The 19,276-nt window shown below is 47.6% G+C and overlaps 7 protein-coding genes across 7 annotated transcripts; 1 reads left to right on the top strand and 6 right to left on the bottom strand.

Annotated features, from left to right (window-relative positions):
* Positions 1 to 104: 104 nt before the first annotated feature.
* FOMMEDRAFT_169024 (uncharacterized protein) lies at positions 105 to 7,008 on the bottom strand. Its single transcript, XM_007267983.1, has 15 exons — positions 6,855 to 7,008; positions 6,656 to 6,804; positions 6,340 to 6,600; positions 5,983 to 6,294; positions 4,906 to 5,932; positions 4,148 to 4,855; positions 3,882 to 4,086; positions 3,496 to 3,827; positions 3,319 to 3,446; positions 2,310 to 3,261; positions 2,122 to 2,258; positions 1,436 to 2,071; positions 957 to 1,382; positions 667 to 904; positions 105 to 609 (listed from the first exon to the last, which is right to left on the bottom strand). Exons 1-15 carry the CDS (start codon positions 6,988 to 6,990, stop codon positions 176 to 178), a joined length of 6,081 nt encoding a protein of 2,026 aa, XP_007268045.1. The 5' UTR covers positions 6,991 to 7,008; the 3' UTR covers positions 105 to 175.
* Positions 7,009 to 7,351: 343 nt separating this feature from the next.
* FOMMEDRAFT_157873 (uncharacterized protein) lies at positions 7,352 to 8,687 on the top strand (the record flags this gene model as incomplete). Its single annotated transcript, XM_007267982.1, has 4 exons — positions 7,352 to 7,367; positions 7,423 to 8,132; positions 8,184 to 8,437; positions 8,489 to 8,687. The coding sequence occupies 4 exons, from the start codon at positions 7,352 to 7,354 to the stop codon at positions 8,685 to 8,687; spliced, it is 1,179 nt and encodes a 392-aa protein (XP_007268044.1).
* Positions 8,688 to 8,887: 200 nt separating this feature from the next.
* Positions 8,888 to 10,785, bottom strand: FOMMEDRAFT_157872 (phosphoribosylaminoimidazole carboxylase; the record flags this gene model as incomplete). Its single annotated transcript, XM_007267981.1, has 2 exons — positions 8,888 to 10,647; positions 10,752 to 10,785. 2 exons carry the CDS (start codon positions 10,783 to 10,785, stop codon positions 8,888 to 8,890), a joined length of 1,794 nt encoding a protein of 597 aa, XP_007268043.1.
* A 733-nt stretch (positions 10,786 to 11,518) lies between these two features.
* Positions 11,519 to 12,791, bottom strand: FmMnP10l (manganese peroxidase 2; the record flags this gene model as incomplete). Its single annotated transcript, XM_007267980.1, has 4 exons — positions 11,519 to 11,660; positions 11,718 to 11,853; positions 11,907 to 12,627; positions 12,684 to 12,791. The coding sequence occupies 4 exons, from the start codon at positions 12,789 to 12,791 to the stop codon at positions 11,519 to 11,521; spliced, it is 1,107 nt and encodes a 368-aa protein (XP_007268042.1).
* A 2,136-nt stretch (positions 12,792 to 14,927) lies between these two features.
* On the bottom strand, positions 14,928 to 16,200 carry FmMnP11l (manganese peroxidase 2; the record flags this gene model as incomplete). Its single annotated transcript, XM_007267979.1, has 4 exons — positions 14,928 to 15,069; positions 15,127 to 15,262; positions 15,316 to 16,036; positions 16,093 to 16,200. 4 exons carry the CDS (start codon positions 16,198 to 16,200, stop codon positions 14,928 to 14,930), a joined length of 1,107 nt encoding a protein of 368 aa, XP_007268041.1.
* A 238-nt stretch (positions 16,201 to 16,438) lies between these two features.
* On the bottom strand, positions 16,439 to 16,766 carry FOMMEDRAFT_157869 (uncharacterized protein; the record flags this gene model as incomplete). The annotated part of the gene is made up of 2 exons (XM_007267978.1): positions 16,439 to 16,567; positions 16,728 to 16,766. 2 exons carry the CDS (start codon positions 16,764 to 16,766, stop codon positions 16,439 to 16,441), a joined length of 168 nt encoding a protein of 55 aa, XP_007268040.1.
* Positions 16,767 to 17,552: 786 nt separating this feature from the next.
* Positions 17,553 to 18,991, bottom strand: FOMMEDRAFT_157868 (uncharacterized protein; the record flags this gene model as incomplete). The annotated part of the gene is made up of 7 exons (XM_007267977.1): positions 17,553 to 17,666; positions 17,721 to 17,808; positions 17,868 to 17,974; positions 18,027 to 18,116; positions 18,182 to 18,410; positions 18,461 to 18,587; positions 18,676 to 18,991. 7 exons carry the CDS (start codon positions 18,989 to 18,991, stop codon positions 17,553 to 17,555), a joined length of 1,071 nt encoding a protein of 356 aa, XP_007268039.1.
* Positions 18,992 to 19,276: the final 285 nt, after the last annotated feature.

The following is a 19,276-nucleotide window of genomic DNA, read 5'->3' as shown; positions in this document are numbered from 1 at the left end:
ACCATAGCTAAGTTTTGAAGTACTGTAGTTATAGATCTGGCTGTTGGGATCGGGACTGAGTTTGATCATAATAATGCATCGCAAAACCAGGGACAAGCGAATCGGCGTTCCAATTCTCACGGTCTCATAAGCCTACAATCTCTAGGTAGTAAAGGTGTTTATACATAATGCGTATCTATGCAGAATGCGTAGCCGAAGACAAACAATCTACACTCTGCCTTCTTGCCCATTCACCCACTGGCGTCTCCCTCTCACCAGCTATCGCCCTCCACAACAGAATGCGACTACTTAGCTGATCCCAAACAGGGCCTCGAATATCATGTCGTAACGACATACTCCACAGGCTTTCAACCGTCTTTCCCCAAGTTTCTATGTCGCTCTGGAAAATTGGCTGATGTAACCCGAAACTACGGTGTGGTAGAAGACCGACTTGTCTGCTACTACCGCGATATCCGGAGCCGGTGGGCAGAGAGACATCATCTGAATCCTCAAACTTCTGGAGGCTCGTTAGAGCAGATTCCAAAGCATAAGAAGTTCCAGGATAGTGAGAGAGCCCTTCAGTCGTGACTCTGGCCATGGCACGAGTAATTAAGCGTAGCAATACAACGTCTAGACGAATAAAAGTTTTAACATTGCGATATTTACCAACATTCATTAAGGACGAACCTGCATCATTGACTAGATGGGCTAGACATCTGAATAGACTAAGTTGCCATTCCCCCATTGTGACTTGTTCTATATGCGTGGAGTCTGCAACGACGAGGATGTTCTCGATTATCTTTACCCATGCAGTGCTTTCGTCGGGTCTTGACGTTATAACGTGCATCTCGATCCATTGTACCAGAGACGAACGAAGTATGAGTGAGCTTGTCGCTTGCATGTAGCAAGTCAAGTTTGCCAGGACCTAGACGTAGGCATATTAATACCACAGAGCGCAAGATTAATAAATGCCTCACATCCAGGATTGAATGTCGTAGCGATCTGTCATCATGTGCGCCTTGAAACATGCTTGCAAGTAGGTCCCATGTATGTCTACGCTTTAGCAGTCGCCAATCTTCGCCACTCAGCATTCCGTCCGAGATGAAGCGCACCATCCAGGTACGTTCTTTCTTCCAATCGTCCCCACTGCTGTACAGCATACTATATAGCATCGGGACGTCCTTGACATCCAATTCAGGTCGTTGTAGTAAGAAGCGTGCTGTGATTGGGTAAATGAAATTTGACGGATAGAAGATGCCCCGAATTGAGTGTGCAAGGACCAGGGTTATGTAGGAGGGAAGATAGAAGACATTCTCGTCAGACTGATCCGATGGACTTCGCAGTTGATCTCGTAAAATGTCAAGCACATGGAGAATGTGCTCCCTCTCTTGCATATCCGCGGTCTAGTGGCAAAAATTCAGCCTTGATACGCAAGAAAATGCGGCACAGTACTAACTTGCATAAGCTCATACAAGATCCCTAGCTGTGCCATGGCTATCCTGCGAACTGCGTGATCTACTGACGACAGACACCGTACTACCAGGCACGCGATATTTGTCCGGAACAGAGATACCCAGGAAAGTGCGGATTGTGGCGGACGCTCAGCCATCACTTGAGCAAAGAGTAGCAGTAGAAAGATGGGGTCGTAAACCAGCCTGTCTTCCGCCGAGGACATGACCACCTCGTCGCCATTGGTCCGGGATAGAGATCGTCTGTTAGGGAACGATAAACACGTTCGGAAGACGCGTACAGCTTCCAATCCCAACACTGCATCCAAGCTTGTCTGTTGATCAGTAGATCCTGTTTGAGCCCACCGGCACATGATAGACGCAGCAGAAGTCTTTCTCTGTTCCTCGAATAGTTGGAATATGGAAACGAGGCGACGGTCTTCAGGTGACAATGACCCTGTATACAAGCGTATCAATGGTTCGACATGAGAAGGCTGGCATGTGTTGACTGGATGTTTAAAGAATAGAGTCGACAGAAGCCTTGTGAGTGCATCTCTTTCTTCGCACCCTATGTCTGATGCCGCCACGTTATCGAATTGTGGATTCTGGAGAATGCTTTGTAGGTGGCGATTAACATTCACGGGCTGCATAAATGATGAGACAATTAGCGTCTCGAAGAAACACGTGTGCCTACTTTTATACTGATATTCGCGCAGAGGGCTTCTGCCAAAAACATGCATTGAGCATGGCAAAGATGGTGGCGAATGGCGGCTGCAATGACGGGTTCAGCATAGTGTTGAGCAACGCCCTTTCCAAGTCGTACTAGGTCAGCTGAAATGTTCCTGTGAGTAAATCGTAGAATTATAGGCTTAGATGACCCACTGATTGCCTCGAGGGACGGTATATTGATGCTAGGAGTATCCGTGCTTTCGGACAGATGCCGTACTGCCAATTGTAATGCGTGTTCAAGTACCGCTTCTACGAGAGTAATCCCATCTTCGTCATAAGTATGAATAAGATGTACCAAGCGAAGCGATTCGAGATGTAATACGGTGGATGGCATATTTGACAACTGTTTTGATAATATCCGAACTAGATCATCCCTTGGCAAAGAGCATCTTATCATCCTTGCCAGGCAAGAGGTGAACAAGTATACAACACGGTTACTTGCAGGATTTCTGCAGAACTCCTTAGCCAATGCTTTGAATAATAGAGTAAAGAAGGGATCTTTGGCCGCATCGGAGAGGTCGGCATCGGAACTGGAATCGAGAAAGGCATGAATGGCAGGGGCAAGTTGTATAAGGAGCGGCTTTTGAGATGGATCACCGGAAGATAGCCACGACCAGAATGACCGGCGGGCATACGATGTGCGATAAATCAACGATGCAACAATACTAGACACGTCTGCGCTCCATTCAGTCCCGCGAAGTAATTTATCAACTGAAACAGCTTCAGACGGGGTCAGGAGACGAGCCGCCCAGTGTGCATTTGCTGTATTAACGGCGCTTTTCAGCATCGTGCCTTCCGTCGCAACATCAAGGCTGTCACATCCGAGCGGAATGCTGTGGTTAACGGATCGTGAAATAATTCGCCCGAGCACCTTGTTTGATGGTAAGGCATCCCAAAAAGCAATAAATGCTGCTAAGTGGTCGTTCAACCACACTGACAAGTTGCTGTCGTCATTGTCCACAAGAGAGGATAGTAGAGCATCCACAGAGGATAGGCGATTGTCATTACCAATAACACGTTGAGGGCCGGAAGGCAGCAGCTGTTCGATAAGGGCGAGCCGGTCGTCGAGAGACATGAACGGTATCCAGATGAGCGACACGGTCAGCTACAAGTAATGGTTAGATACATAGAGCAACTATTTCGCATTGGTCAGTAAACCAACCTGCTGCAACGAATCTTGCCTCAAAGCATCCAGGATCCTTGCAGTCCAATGCTTGCATATATGAGAAACAAGAGATCGATCTGATTCTGAGGTTGCGTTTAATGTGACATCCGCAACTTGCTGAATGGCTAGGGAAACTAGTTAACTATGCCACCCTGTCTACGCCGCGAAACTCACCTGTTATCACCGAGTCAGATAAGTTTTCATGACACGCAAGTAGCTTCAATTCTGGTTTTGCCACCCAGACAAACTCTTTCAAAGCATTGAACTCGGTCAAGGTGACATCCCTTTTTGCATGTAGCAGTAGAACCTTGAATGCATGCAATGCAGGGACTAGGTTGGCTTGAGCGTGTTGCACGCGAAGACGATGCATGAGAAGTCCAATAAGACATATATAATCATAGCGTGTCCTCCGCTCCCTATCCAAAGTTACTCGAAGTAAATTCAGGATACGAGGAGTTGATAGCAGCTCTTCGGTAGTATGCATAAGTAACCAATCTGTCGGAACCCTAAACAGGAAAAATATGAATCAACGATGAAAGCTGAGAGAAAAAGAAAGTTACCATCGTGAAACGTCGTCGTCCGGAAGTGACCACAATAAGCCAGATCCAGGTGATAGGTGAAGGGGAAAAATATATAACGCTGGGGGATGTAGACGCCTGACCACAGAAGCAACACGCTCCACGATGGCCGGAGAGACAGTCTGATCAACTAAGCGTATCCAGTCAACCAGCTCATAGGCCTGAGACTCGGCTGACTCTGTCCGTGCTGCTCCAAGATCAAAATTATATTATTATATGAACGGAAGAGATACCGTGATAACGCTCACAGTCTTGGAGCTTCTCGATCTGTGATACGAAATCGTTCACCGCCTGCGAAGCTGTCGGTTCCGACACGAGACTTTTCGCTTGCAAAGTTGAGTTGCACCATGCAAAACAATTGTCCAAGATAACGCATTCTTTCTGGAGTGCAGAAGACACCACCGGAAACTCCACGAGCACATCGCCACCGTTCACAGACTCCATGAAGCCCTTAGCAATATTTTGCAGTGGTGCTAAATCAAACTGTTTCCCGAGTAATCCCACGATTACCTTCCTTAGGAAGGTCGTTAGCGCAAGTGCGTCCGATGGCTCGAAGGTTTTGCTCCGTATCCGCGAATTGAATTGCTCAATAACTGTGATCAGAAGAGGGCTGGCGTTCAATGGCTGAGCTGCGTCTGGTGTTGCGAATGTGCTCATTTCGTCAATGTATCGATGCGGTGTCTTCGCGCAGCGTTGCATACATGAGTCTAAAAAGGACACAACGCAGTCGCGTTCATCCTTTAAAGGTGCACCATCAGGAGTTTCCACACCCGCGGGCCGAACGTTTGTTGGTAAAGCGTTGAGCCAGGTGTGTAATTCCTCCAGGTCGTGCTGGAACAATAAACTATCTCCCAGTGACCGCGTGAGGAGTGTCAGAACGGCCTCGCGAATGGTCGAATGCTTCGATTTGAGGTACAGATCAAGAAGAATAAAGAGATTTGATGACGCTGAGGGAACTGTTGGAAGATGAATGCCTGGCAGGAGTGATATATAACAGAAGGCTTACCTGATTTGGCATGCCAGACAAACAGGTCGCTTTCCGTCAACATACGAAGGACATGGAGCTGGCGCAATCGGTTCAATCCGCCAATTTCCGAAGAAATCTGCGCGTCTGGCGTCTCGACGTCAAGTAAACTTTGGAGTGATTTGGCAATATCATATCTGGCTTCGGTCACAAGGGATGGCATGCAGAGATGGTATAGCCATAATAGCCTCTCTGACAGCTCAGAGAGCATTGCAGACTTTATTGTCTGCTGTTCCACCCCTTTCCATGCATTGGAGAAAGCAATCACCACACTTATCTCGGGTATACGCTTTCGGACCTCCCGCTCGACTTCCTTCCGCCGACGACACCATTGACCGTCTATTTCGTCCTCTTCGAGAGCTTTCTCAACCAAACGAAAAGCCCTTCGCACGGAATCGAGCTTAGTGAGAGACTGTACAAGTGCAAGTCCAGCAGAATGCTGCACTAATGGATGTGATGATTGAAGACCTCTTGAGAGATATGCTTTCAAGCTCGTTGATGGGATTACATTATCAACCACGGTAGAGAGAGGAGGTGGTGTGGGCCTATAGGCGCATTGAGCGGGAGTGGACGATGAGCCAGCTATACCATTCGGTAGATAGAAACTCTCTAAGGGCACCGGCAAAGAGACGATAGCACCAAAGAAGGCCATGTTAGCCAGCCACTTGGATGAAAGCCGAGGCTCGAGCGAAATTGAAATGGAAGGCAAATATCCAGAAACAAGTTCCGGACACGCTCGACATATCTTTAGGGCTAATTCCTGCTGACGAGCGTCCTCCGAGATCTTCAGCATTTTCAAGACATTTGCTAAAATCTTGTTGTATATTTTCTCTTTCTTCTGCAAAGTGTCACCTTCATTCTCTTTTCGAGGATACCACCCGTTATCATTGAAGCAGACTCCTATCCCTCTATGAGTGCAAATTGCCAATAGGAAGTGATGTACAACATCAGCTGGAACTTGGCCGGCGTTCGATCCCTCTTGCTCAGAACGCTCGTAAAGTTTAATAAGCTGGACAAGCCGTTAGTCAGAAAGCTCGGAGAAAGTGTTTAGATACCTACTTGCTGGATAGTCTTTTCTCCAAACAGACCAACTTTCAGCGTTCTTTTTATCTTCTGGTCTTGCCATAGTTTCGTCCATAAAAGCTCGAGGGTAAACTGTATCACTGGATAAGGGTCTGCGTCGAGACCCTTAAATAATGAAAGAAATATATCGCGGTGCTGTTCTAAGAACGCAGCTTTTATCGGGGAGGCGGACGAGATGAACGAAAGGATGAACTGTAGGGTCAGAGTACGGATATCCGGCTTAGCAAGAATATCATAGCCGGGGTCCTTCTCCTTTCTGCGCCGCATGTAAAGGAGCTTATGGAAATTCTACCGGGAGTTAGAGGATATATAAAACATAGCGTCAAAGCATACCTTTATATCCCAATTGAAAGCTTCTAACAGACCCTTCTGATCTCTCCCTCCCGCAAAACTCGACATAGCATTCAATAGTTTCAGTGACGTGAGACATAGTTCCGTTTGAGAGCCAGAGAGATAGCTGTTGATTTTCCGAAGCCATTGAGATGAAAGCAATATTTTGACAATGGGCTGGCCAAGCGGTTGATAGATGAAGTGCTGCGACGTTAACGTTAAGACAGATGCCAGCAAGGATAAGCAAACCGCCATCACTGCTGGCTTCAAAAACTCAAATGAGCAAATATATTCGTACAGAATTTCCTAGCCGGCATACCTGCGTTCCCTTCTCAAGCACCGCGAAAACATCTTGCGCTCCAGACGAGAGTTCCAGCCATTCTTTCAGCAGTGTAAGGCGAGCATCTTGAGTGGATATCACGGACTCGCTAGGTTTTATGGTTAGCTGATTCCTAAGAGCTTTTAACGCTACGAATACTTGTCAGCGGAACGCTCATAAGGTTGGGATTTATATTCACCGTCAATCGGAATGGCATGTCTGTTCGAACGGAAGAAACTGTGTACATCACGACCAGTCTCGAACGACGGAGGCTTGTTCTGCGCCGTGGTAAGTCTTCTTGGTTCTACTCGCCTCCTGTCTTCATGGGTGACCATCTGCTTTCATCCAGCAACTCAGACGAAGGTTTGGCGTACTTAAGAGGCTTCAGTAGCAAATTTTTAATTAATTCAAAGTAGAAGTCAAGCACGTGATCTAGGCGCGTCAGTTGGTTCGCGGGCGCGTATCCATTCCATTCAACTTCTCATTTAGTACACAACCATTGGTGTTCCGTACGTCCATCTTGTTGAATATTAATTTAACTTATGCTAATTACCATACATATTCCGTATGTAAAACATGACTGTGCCGCGCTTGTAGGTAAACTGCCTCCTGGATTCTCTCAACGAGACGCGGTGCGGCATTTAACCTCTTCGGCGACACAACCCTTGTTCCGCGAGTTTCCTCCTATCATCCATCATGCAAGAGCTCGAAGGTGGGCTCGTTCCTGATGTTTCATTGATAAAGGAATTGACTGGCAGCTATTATAGCGGAGGAACGTGCCATTCGACGCGGCTTCATCTCAAACAAGAATCCCGAAGATCCCCCTGCTCGGTATTCAGATCCACGACACTTAATCTGGCTTCCTTTTCCGCACACCACGTCTGGACAACCGGGTCGGTTTAATCTTCAGCGTCAGTCCAAGACTCTTGTCTTCGCATTTATGGGCCGGCATGTCTTCCGACGCGTCTATGACTGTACCGCTGAATTCGAGAAGGACCCGTTTCGCGCCTACTCGAAAGTCTGCGTGCACGGTTGTGCTGGAACTGGGAAGTCGCATGTACTGGCAGCATTAGCGTGCTTGCTTTTGCACGAAGGCAAGCGCGTCGTATATATTCCGGACTGCGTGTATCTTCTCGAAAGCTTCTTCATGGAGATGCGCGCTGCGTTGCAATTCGCATTTCCAGAATATGCAAGCACAATGGATGCGTGGACCGGGACTGAGCAAGTGCGCGACTTCTGCCGTGCTTGGCGTAAGGAAGGATTAATTTTCTTCGTGCTCGATCAACGCGAGGCTCTTGACACTGTACCGAATGATCCAGACAGGGAGAGGAAGGGCCAGGTGCGAGGATGGCTCGATGAATTGCTTGCTCGCAACTTTGTCGCCTTCAGTGCCTCGGCTGAATCTAAGTCGTATCGTGTACGACCAGGAGTGCGTACGAATGTCAAAGAATTCTCCATGCACGCTGGTTATGATGAGGTTTGTTCGGCACTAGTCCTGCTACTCAATACTGACACTCAATATATGCAGGAAGAAATGAACTGGTGGTGGAAACACAATGTCAAGACTCTCCCGTCTATTCGCCCCGATGAACGGAAGTTTGTCGAGGAGCTCACTGGCTGCAACCCTCTCCTCCTTCGACCACTGATTAGAGCAAAGGAACGCCTGTTCATTGATTGTAAAGAACAATTCCTTGCCTCGGAGGAGCTCGTTCATGTCCGTACTTCCGTCCTTTCCTTCCTGGCGAAGAAACAAGAGGCCTGGCTTCCTAATACCGAGAAATCGTAAGTTTATCTTTTTTTGGAACAAGATTATTTAATTCTAATACAATCCAGGTTCTATAAACATATGGATGCGTGCGTGCGAGAGGTGTTCCTATCCGCACCGGACGACGACATTTATGACCCACGCTATTTTTACTTTACTATGGTTAACGGCGCTTGGCAAGGCCATTGCATGTGTGGTATTGTTCGCGATGTCATGGAGCAGAAGATTACGGACTACAAAGCGATGACTGCACGAATGCCTCACTAATATCTTCCAGGGAAACTTCACTATCTTTTTTTTTTTTGCTTATTGCTTCTCTCTTGTGGCTTTATTCATTTTTTTGTACGAACACCCTGTTGTAAACGGTCCACGAACTGTTTAAGTAAGGTCTGTACAGATTGTACAGCAGCACTATATTTTTACCCTTCATATCCTGGGCAGCGATACACAGTTTTACTTTTTATTGCCTAGCTTTTCCCGTATTTCTCCCAGCCGACTTCTTCGATCTTAGTGACCTTGGTGTAGACTTCCTCTTCTTGTTTCTTTATGAACGAATTCATGGCTTCGAGTAGACTTGGAACGCTCGCAGAGATAATGCGAACTGCAAGAAGAGCGGCGTTTGTACTGTTGTTTATAGCAACTGTTGCGACTGGGATGCCCCTCGGCATTTGCACGATGCTGTGTAAGGAGTCTACACCGTCGAGTGTGCTTCCTTTCACTGGGACACCAATCACTGGGAGTGGTGTCATTGCCGCGACCATACCTGGGAGATGTGCGGCTCCACCAGCCCCGGCGATAATGACACGCAATCCCCGACCCGCCGCACTACCAGCATACTGAGTCATACGTTTTGGCGTCCGGTGCGCAGAGACAATCGTTAGTTCGTATGGTACACGGAAAGAGTCGAGTACGCGTGCAGCCGCGATCATCACGGGTAAGTCACTGTCTGAGCCCATTATTATCCCCACAAGCGGCTGGGATGCAGATTTTCCAGAATTAGGTTCTGGAAGGAGTGGTGCATACATTTCTACGGATTCGGGGGTTGCATCCGGAAGAGCTTGAAGGAGCGGACGCAAATTCTCGCGAACTGCAGCGTCAGAATCGCCAACGAGAGTTATGTGGCCCATCTTTCTACCCTTTCGGCACTCGCGTTTGCCGTAAAGATGCACTGATGCACCGGGGATAGTAAGAGCGGCGTGCGCAACGCGAGTTATTTCGCTCATCGAATTCGAATATCCAAGAAGATTGAGCATGATTGCACTCTGTACTTTGAGCTCCGTTGATCCGAGAGGAAGGGAAAGAATTGCACGTAAATGATTCTCGTATTGCGAAGTATAGCATGCCTCTATGGTGTAGTGTCCTGAGTTGTGAGGTCGTGGAGCAATCTCATTGACGAGAATAGTATCTATGCCAGTATGATTAAACAGTGAGGCTACGGTAAATACTCCGTACGCACCATCGTCTAACAGGAACATCTCGACGCCGAAAACTCCGGCACCTGTAAAAGTCCTAACCGTCTCTTCTGCTAATGCTCGTGCCTTGATCGCAACGTCCGGATTTGAATGCCGGAAAGGTGCATAGACAATATGGCAAATATTATCCTTGTGCACTGTTTCAACTACGGGATATGACCGAATGTCACCCGAAGTCGTGCGAACAACCATGACGGCGAGTTCTTTGGCCAGAGACACCAATCGTTCGGCGTATAGCGGCCTCCCACCCAAAGCTGCGACAGCTTCGTTCGTTTTAGTCAGATCCTGTAGAACATAGTTTCCTCGGCCATCGTACGCCAATGTCCGACTCTTCAGCATGAGTGGTAAACCGAGATGCGCGGCTGCACTTTCAATTGATTCTGCCGTCGATTCCACACGCATATAGTCTGCGACGGATAGCCCATGGTCAGATAAGTGCTGTTTTTGTTGAAGTTTGTCTTGAATTATGCGGATTGTCGCAGGACTCGGATGTATTTCTATTATTCTTGAAGATTGCGTTATCTCTTCTAGTACGGTGACATCGACATGCTCGATCTCGACGGTCAGGACGTCAACCTTTGCTGCGAGCTGCTTTATCTTCTCCGGGTCGGAGAAGGACCCATCGACATGACCTAAGTGAGGAGGTGAAGAGACTATTTGCTTGGCTGGTGCGTGATCTCCAACATCGAGAATTGCTACGTCTATGTTGAACAAGGACGCCGAGGCGGCGAGCATACGCCCAAGTTGACCACCGCCTGAGCATGAGTTGTTAGAGGTTGTCTCAATTATCTGGCTTCATGGCTGCGCATGGTGCTTCAGTCTGGCATAAACTAATTTTCTGGAGAGGTACAAGACGCACTCTCACCTAGAATCCCTACCTTTCGAGACTCCATGATGAAGGTTAGCCGTAAGAAATAAAAAAAATTGATTCTGCCCAAAGATGGAAACTGGCGGATCCTCGTAAATTTCGCAAATCCCCTGTTTAGTAGAGTGGTTAAATAAATAATAAAAGAAGGTACCACTAGTAGACACAAGAATCAATCCCATACTTGCAAAATTATGCTTCAAATACTGATCAATCCTTAGGTACGGCCTCAATAAAAATTCTCAATGAAAAACCACAGCACCCAGGATTCCCGCGTGGTCCCCCACCGTGGTACTAACTGGGCGGCACTCTGATTAACTTTGCAGATCGGACGGGCAACACATCCATGCACGCAAGATGTCGCGTTGGATGCAGTGCTTTCAGAGTCCTATGGCCGTGGATAATCAATGGCATGGAGTACAGAGTATATCCAGTTTGCATTTGACCCAGAGACACGGATTTATAAAGTGCTTCCTTAGTTCTAGTTCAATTTCTCGTCCGAGAAGATCTTAGGTTATTACGCCTGATGTGCAGTAACTGTATTACTTGTCTTAGCATTATCGGATGAGCCGCTTCTCGATTCTGGCAACATAACTTCTATCATCACGCACTCCAAACTAGATCAAACCATTTGATAATTCAATGCAACGATGATATACCCATGTCTCACAACGAACCCAGTAAATAACAAGCTTCACGAGACCCATAAACCAAGGCAGAAAATATTAATTCAAGAAGGCAAGGAACTCTGGTAGTCGTGTTTAAGACGGGCAGTCGGCAAGGTTGAGGTCACCGTCAGGGCACTCCGGGATCTGAGTTGCCTGGCCTCCAGTAATAGCGAGGGACGGGAATGGCTCTTGGCAGACTTGCTCAACGTCGTCTGGGCTAGTGCCAGCAGGGAACCTGGAAATGAAATGTAAGTCAGTGAACCTATTTCCATAGAAGAAACGGAGTACTCACGTAGCAGCAGAGCTAACTGGAGCAATCGGTGTTGGGATGAGCTCGGAGCAGTCGACGAGTTGGTTCCGATTGTGCCCAACAATGGCGAGCCTCGACATAGCAGCCTGGAAGTTGCTCATCATCAATTGCTGGTCCGCTGGTGGTGAATCAGTAAATTGGCTCTAAAATTGATAACCAGCCGATACTCACCAACCATGGACTGCCATTCACAAGCAGTGCGGTCGGAGCGAGCAAGAGCGAAGTCAGACTGGAGACGCATCTCGCCAGATGAAGGGAGCGGTGAGTCGACTTCTGCACCGTCGGTGTTGTTGACATCGAAGGGGAGACCGGTACCCTTGAGCAGGACTTCAAGGAAAATTTGAGGGTCGAACGTGAATGGTGTCGAGTCGAATGGAACAGCCTCATGACCAGGAACCAACGTGTCGGAGCGTGCAATTGTGTGGCTCACGAGCAAATGAATTGTCTCTGCATCGCTGAATCCAGCGTCCTCCATACGTTCAAGGATAACATCAGGCGGACTCTGTGGCAGAGGAACCGTTCCTTGTTGAGCCGGGAAGGTTGCATTCGGTCGGCCCGCAAGGAACTCCAAGCGAGGTGCACCAGCACAGTTCGTGATACCGAGAGCACCAGCAAACTGGATAAGGTCACCAGCAGACACATCATGACGCGTCAAGAATGGTGAAAGGGCATCGACAGGGTCATCAACTCCAGCGTTGGCGGGGTCGGCTAGTTCAGTGTCTCTGAACAAGATGATTGAACCGTCTGCTCCATCTCCCTTGAATGTTTTCGAACCAGACCAACCAATGGCATCATGGAAGGTCAGTCGAAGACTTTCGTGTACATCCTCCCCACATTGACCCTCGAAGAGGTTGTTCTGCAAATCATCCCTGAGGGCAAAGAACGCACAACACTGAAACCAAATTATTGTCAGTTCCAATAAGTCAATAGTCAACAAGCCTAACGTACAGCCTCGTTGGTCGCAGTGTTAATACCGTCGGGACACGTAACGCGCTTATAGTTGGCTGCAGCAGCAGTAGTAGCGAGAGCAACGGTAGCAACAGCGAGCTTGAACATCTTGGCTATGCGGCCGATGAGAGGAGAGATGATTCGACTGACAAGAGACACTCGAGAGTCTGCAGAATAACTAAGCGATCTGAAGGGGTTTTATAGGCCTCCAATCCAGTCAAAATCGCGTTTCAAAAATGCCTACTCGCAGTGAATAATAGCGTCCGGTGTGCATGCCCCTAGCAGCGAGAGAGTTCTCATCCATGGGACCGACGGACAGCATTTTTTGAGCCAGTCAGAGTGCTCCGAGTCCGTAAAGAATAACACCATCCAAGAAGGAGCCTAGGCCCGCTGCACCGAGAGAACGGGAGGCGGTGGAAGGTGAGACGATGATCTGTGTCATCGTGGGTGTTCCAGTCTTGTTTTGATCCAACAATGTGCATCAACGGGAGAGAACGTTCTGGATAGCCAATGAAGCACGTTAGAAACAGTAATGGTACGGGCAGCACGATGCGCCTCCGTGACGGCGGGCGAGAACATTGAACCGAAGACAAGGATTTGGCGGGTGCATAAACCGGAAGCGCATGCCAAGTTGTTCATTTCTTTATTCACAGGAAACAGCACGCCGATACTGTCGATCTAACATATCGAAGACACGGATGATCGACAAAGGTATTCCCAAGGTCTTGGTATGTTTTGAGTTCAGTAGTTCATGAGCCAAGCAAGCCAAGAATTTCTTATCCTTCAAATGTTGTTTTCAATACTTTTGTTCCTCGCTTGTTGGAGTGGATCTGTTATAGTTGAGTCGTGTTCGTCAGGTACCAGTGTGAGAGAAATGCGGTGTCGGTCCTCAGAAATGCCTTAACATCGTGATGTCGAAGCGTCCTGCGTGAGAGGAATGCCTTGTTCCAGGACTTTCGTCCATAGCAAGGGTGATAGATACCTTTCGGAACCCTACTTTAAGCATTAAGATCTCAGCGTGAAGAGGCGTTATGATCGCGCATGCACAAGTGAATTCTCATGAAGTTCTAGAGAAAGTGTTGACATTACGCGAGAAAACATAAGTGATGGACTCCCACTCCAAAGTACTCGGTCGATTCATACTCTAGAATCGCAAAGTCCACGTGGAGCAAAGTCGAGGCAACAAGCATTTGTCCAAGTTGGCTATCGTCTTCCAAAAACTTGTCGACAGATGCCTTAGTTATCCAGTTTCATGGCTGCACATCACGCTCCAGTAAGCCATGATCAGCACCTGTGAAGATGGTGGAAGACAACGCTCACCTCTCGTGTAGAATCTGCACTTTTCCTTTCTCCATGATGAAAGATGTGTTGTGTAAGGAATTAGAAATGAGCAAGAGTTTGTTTCCGACCAAAGATGGAAACAGTGTCGCGTAATCATCATCTGATTCATCATTTCATTTTCAATCTACTAAAAAAAGTAAAGTAAAGAAAAATTCTGCGAGTATTTGAAGAAGGAACATCAGATTATTTTGCCCTCTCATCATCATAGTTTGCCATGCATGCCAGTCACGAGCATTGCACTTTTATTTTAAGATTTACAACCAGATATAAGCGCCTTACTATGTTCACTACAATCTACTTCTTACTAGGAGTATCTTAAAAAGATAATTTTAATACAATTTCCATGCATCTTATGACAGACCAAAATACTGGTCTTAGGCGGACCTGAAGTACAGCCTTGGTAAGAGAAAGTGAACCACAACACCCAGGATTCTTGTATGCTCCTGCTAGTACTAGTGCCTTTGCAGCAGTCCAGTCCGAATGTAATGCTTTCCAGGTCCAAGGTCTATAGTTACGCCTTTTGTGTTGAAATAGAATATGCACTGTTGCTTCTTACATGAAGAAAAGTAGGCTAGAAAGTGAGTGCATGCTGTTGCCAGTCCAACTCCATGTCTTGATATTCATTTGATTACACTTAATGTAGCGCAGCATTAGGACTTGTCCAAAAACTAGACCATATGTCTTTTCTTTTTTTTTAATCGGCAGCAGCAGCAGAACTATTCAAGCGTCATTGCACACTCCATATTACGTTAATACCATCAACCAATTCAACGTAATAATTATATACATACATCTCACTACAAAACACGCCCGAATAATTACATCCTATGAAGATTAATAAACCGAAGTTGGCAAGACATTTCATAAATACATGTCGCCAGAGAGTGATTGTTAAACGATTGTTTAAGATGGGCAGTCGGCAAGGTTGAGGTCACCGTCAGGGCACTCCGGGATCTGAGTCGCCAGTCCTCCAGTAACAACGAGGGACGGGAATGGCTCTTGGCAGACCTGCTCAACGTCGTCTGGGCTAGTACCAGCAGGGAATCTAGAAAGCAGACGTTAGTCAAACGAGCCTATTTCATACACGAAAAAGAATACTCACGTAGCAGCAGAGCTGACTGGAGCAATCGGTGTTGGGATGAGTTCGGAGCAGTCGACAAGCTGGTTACGGTTGTGTCCATTGATAGCGAGCTTCGCCATCGCAGACTGGAAGTTGCTCATCATCAATTGCTGGTCCGCTGGTGGCGAATCAGTAAATTGGCTCTAAAATTGATAACCAGTCGATACTCACCAACCATGGACTGCCACTCGCAAGCAGTACGCGTGGAGCGAGCAAGAGCGAAGTCAGACTGGAGACGCATCTCGCCAGATGCAGGGAGGGGAGAGTCGACTTCTGCCCCGTCAGAGTTGTTGACCCCGAAGGGAACACCGACACCCTTGAGCAGGACTTCAAGGAAAATCTGAGGGTCGAATGTGAACGGCGTCGAGTCGAATGGAACAGCCTCATGACCAGGAACCAACGTGTCGGAACGTGCAATTGTGTGGCTCACGAGCAGGTGAATTGTCTCTGCGTCGCTAAATCCAGCGTCTTCCATACGCTCAAGAATGGTGTCAACCGGGCTCTGTGGCAAGGGAACCGTTCCTTGTTGAGCCGGGAAGGTTGCATTCGGTCGGCCCGCAAGGAACTCCAGTTGAGGTGCACCAGGGCAGTTCGTGATGCCCAACGCGCCGGCAAACTGAATCAGGTCACCAGCAGTCACATCATGGCGCATCAAGAACGGTGCAAGAGCATCGACGGAGTCATCGATACCAGCATTGGCAGGATCTTGCAGTTCAGTGTCGTTGAACAGGATGATCGATCCATCGGCTCCTGTACCCTTGAACTGGCCCGAGCCGGAGAAACCGACGGCATCATGGAAGGTCAGTCGAAGACTTTCGTGTACATCCTCCCCACATTGACCCTCGAAGAGGTTGTTCTGCAAATCATCCCTGAGGGCAAAGAACACACAGCACTGAAGAATATTTGTTAAGTCAAATAACTTTTGACGACAGCAGAGAACGGACGTACAGCCTCGTTGGTAGCGGTGTTGACCCCATCCGGGCAAGTAACACGCTTGTAGTTGGCTGCAGTAACCGCAGTCGCGAGTGCAACAGTAGCAACAGCGCACTTAAACATTTTTGGCTGTGCGGCTGGTGAGAGGCGAGACGATTCAACTGACAAGAGAAACTCGAAAGGATCTGAAGAATAAACCAGAAAGCTGAGCAAGATTTTATAGGCCTCCTCGACATAGGCAGTGTGCCAAAAATAACACTTAATCTCTAAAAATAACAGCTTCCGACAGACATATCACCAACATATTATGTTGCGGGAGTGTTCTCATCGATGGGACCTATGCATAATATCCTTCAGCCAGTCAGAGTGCTGCATGGCTATGAAGAATAGCAATGTCCACAGGGAAACGGAAGTCCGCCACACCGATAGAGCGGGAAACAGCAGTAGGTGAGACGATAATCTGTGTTGCCGTGGGTGCTCCGGAGTTGCCCTGACCCAACGACACGCATCAACTGAAGTAAATGTTCTGGATAGCCAATAGAGGACTAAAGAAATAGTAATAGTCCGGAAAGTACAGCTCGCTTCTGTGGATCTGGGCGGGAGTGTCGACCCGAAGGCAAGAATTATGGGAGTGTGAACCAGAAACGCACCTTGAGCGTTTCATGGCCTTGGTTCACAGGAAAAGTCATGATAATACCTGTCGATCATAACATTCCGGAAACATATGCTAATCGAAAACATACTCCATAGGTCTGGGACACATTGATTGTGGCTGCTTAAGAGCTAAGACGGCCAAGGCATCCTTACCCCCACAGATACTGTTGTAAAGGCCTTCGCTTCCGACTGTCAGGTACAAGTCTGCTGCGGTGGAGCACTTGTCAATAGCCCATCGCAACTTCATTTCACTAGGGATCACTGTGGGAGAATCACCCGTCGCGACTTAGAGATACCTCATCATCGTGTCGCCGAATCGCTGGTGAGAAAGGATGTTGATGAGAGAAGCGGTGTTCTGAAAAGAGGACTAGCTATAGTAAACCTCATGAACATCTCGACAGTTCAGCGCGATTGAAGGGTGTTAGAATTAAACGATTACACGGACAAGTAGACTCTCATGAAGGACACGGCGTTTCGGGAAACATGCAAGGGGGACTGACTGATAGGCACCCGTTCTATTGAGTCAATCGCTCTGGCCACTGATCCAGATAGAATGGCCCCGAAGCTATCAAAAGGAGGCTTTAAATGCATGAGAGAAACGATGCAGTAGACTGCGAGACTACCATCATCGTGAGAGTTATTTTATCAAGGAGGACACCGATACGCTTAAAATAAACAGACGAGAATAGACGCGATTCTCGAGTCCCACGGTCAGTGGCAATCCCTGCACTACGATAGGGGACTACAAACACGAACGTGACGTCAGAGAGAAATAGAAGGCAATCTGGTACAATCGAGAGGAATGACTCACGAATAGGCACTCAGAGTTTAGCAAGCGTGGTAATCTGTCCGCCTATTTTTGTCGGAGGATCAGCTCCCTTAACCAAAATCCTGTGGATAATTTCAGCAAGTGCTGCCGGAGCACATTGCGGCACCTAAAACAGACATTTTAAAATAAGCGCGGAACAAATGTCCAGAAAAAGACGAACTAGATGCCCAACGTTCTCGACGCGTGAGATTGAAGCGAACTGACGGGGAGACAAGGGATCAATAATTGCATTGTGTACTTCCTGAGGGCTAAATATTTTATTCCTTCAGTTTAGCACGGACGACATCGTCGCTGAAATTACACGTACATATGGTCGTTCTCAGCCCCGAGGATGATATGCACCGGAAGACGAGAGCAAGCTTCATTAAGACAAGCAACAGACTCGGTGGCACCATCAACATCTCTATACATGGCCTGAGCGAATACTCAGGACAAACACACGAATACAGGATTATCAGGAACGTACAGCCTCCTCTTCTCTAGTGCAACAAAGGGTCATACCCCAATACGGCGCATTTACAAACTTCGCTCCGGGGTGTGTTCGCAGTCCATATTCCTACAGCGATCCGAATGTGTCAATGACTCGAAGATGTAGTTGTCTAATTCAAGAGATGTACTTACAACAAAGACGTTCAAAATGCGCGGATCCCACTTTCTAGTGACGACACCATCTTTTAATGCTCGACGGGCTTTCTCTTTGTTCGGCCAGACATCACGCCTCTCGTATGCTCCTCTCACGAGCTTAAAGCACAGTTGTTCCAAATACTTCCAACCTCCAGGACTAAGCAGTGGCTCTACAATTATAATGGATCTAAATGGAAGGCGGGGTTCTAGGTGCTGCAATATCGTTCTTGTATAGCCCTGAGTCAGTCATTTCAGAGACTTTGGAGTATGACTTACATTGCAACTGCACCCAGTGAGTGGCCGATTCCCACTAAATTTCGGCGTTTGAAATCAACCTTAGCGCCCTTCGAAGGTGCGGCAAGCAAAAACCGCTTGACAGCTAGGGCATAATTCTTGCACGAAACTAATTTTCAAATAAAAAGGAAGAAAGTGAGGAAGGTGAATGTGACGATTGGTTAGGATCGGCTAATATTAGTAAACAAAAAACGTACACCTGTTTTGATTTTCCGGCAGCTGCAAAGTTGCCTCGTTTAGGACAGCAGACTGGCCGTGGTTAGGACATTCAATCGCCCATACTTCTCGAATTATTGCGGGTCGTTGGGATGCAACACATTTAAGCAGTTCTTCAAGGGTTGGTTCCCAGATCTCCTTGAAAAAGCCGGTCGAATGCAAGAAGATAAGCGTAAGTGCTTCTTCGCGATCCTCAAACACAGGCAAAGTGTAACGCTTAGCCGTGATACAGAACGGATACGTGTCATCGGGTGCGAGGATCACAGATTCTGCACGAGCCACTGAGTTTGAAGACATGCCAGTGCTAGTGAGTCGATGGTAGGCGGTAACGTTGAGCGAGGGTTGTAGGGCAACTTTGTTACTGAATCGTTGGATGCGGAGTAAACCCTGTTTTAAATACTTCTAGCGTCCAGACGAGCCGATAGATTGATCCGGATGAGCATTAACTTCGTTATGAAAGTGGTAGCACCGGGAATGTGCAATTGGCACATTCCTCAACGCGAAATGTGTAACGCTTTACCAGATGCTCCCGTGTTTCAGAGTATGTCCGAATAGATCATATTGTGATTAGCCAAAGTCAGC

This window comes from Fomitiporia mediterranea (assembly GCF_000271605.1).
Source record: "Fomitiporia mediterranea MF3/22 unplaced genomic scaffold FOMMEscaffold_8, whole genome shotgun sequence".
NCBI classification, from domain to species: Eukaryota; Fungi; Basidiomycota; class Agaricomycetes; order Hymenochaetales; family Hymenochaetaceae; genus Fomitiporia; species Fomitiporia mediterranea.
The sequence above is the reverse complement of the archived record's forward strand: the minus strand, read 5'-3'. Positions and strand labels throughout refer to the sequence as shown.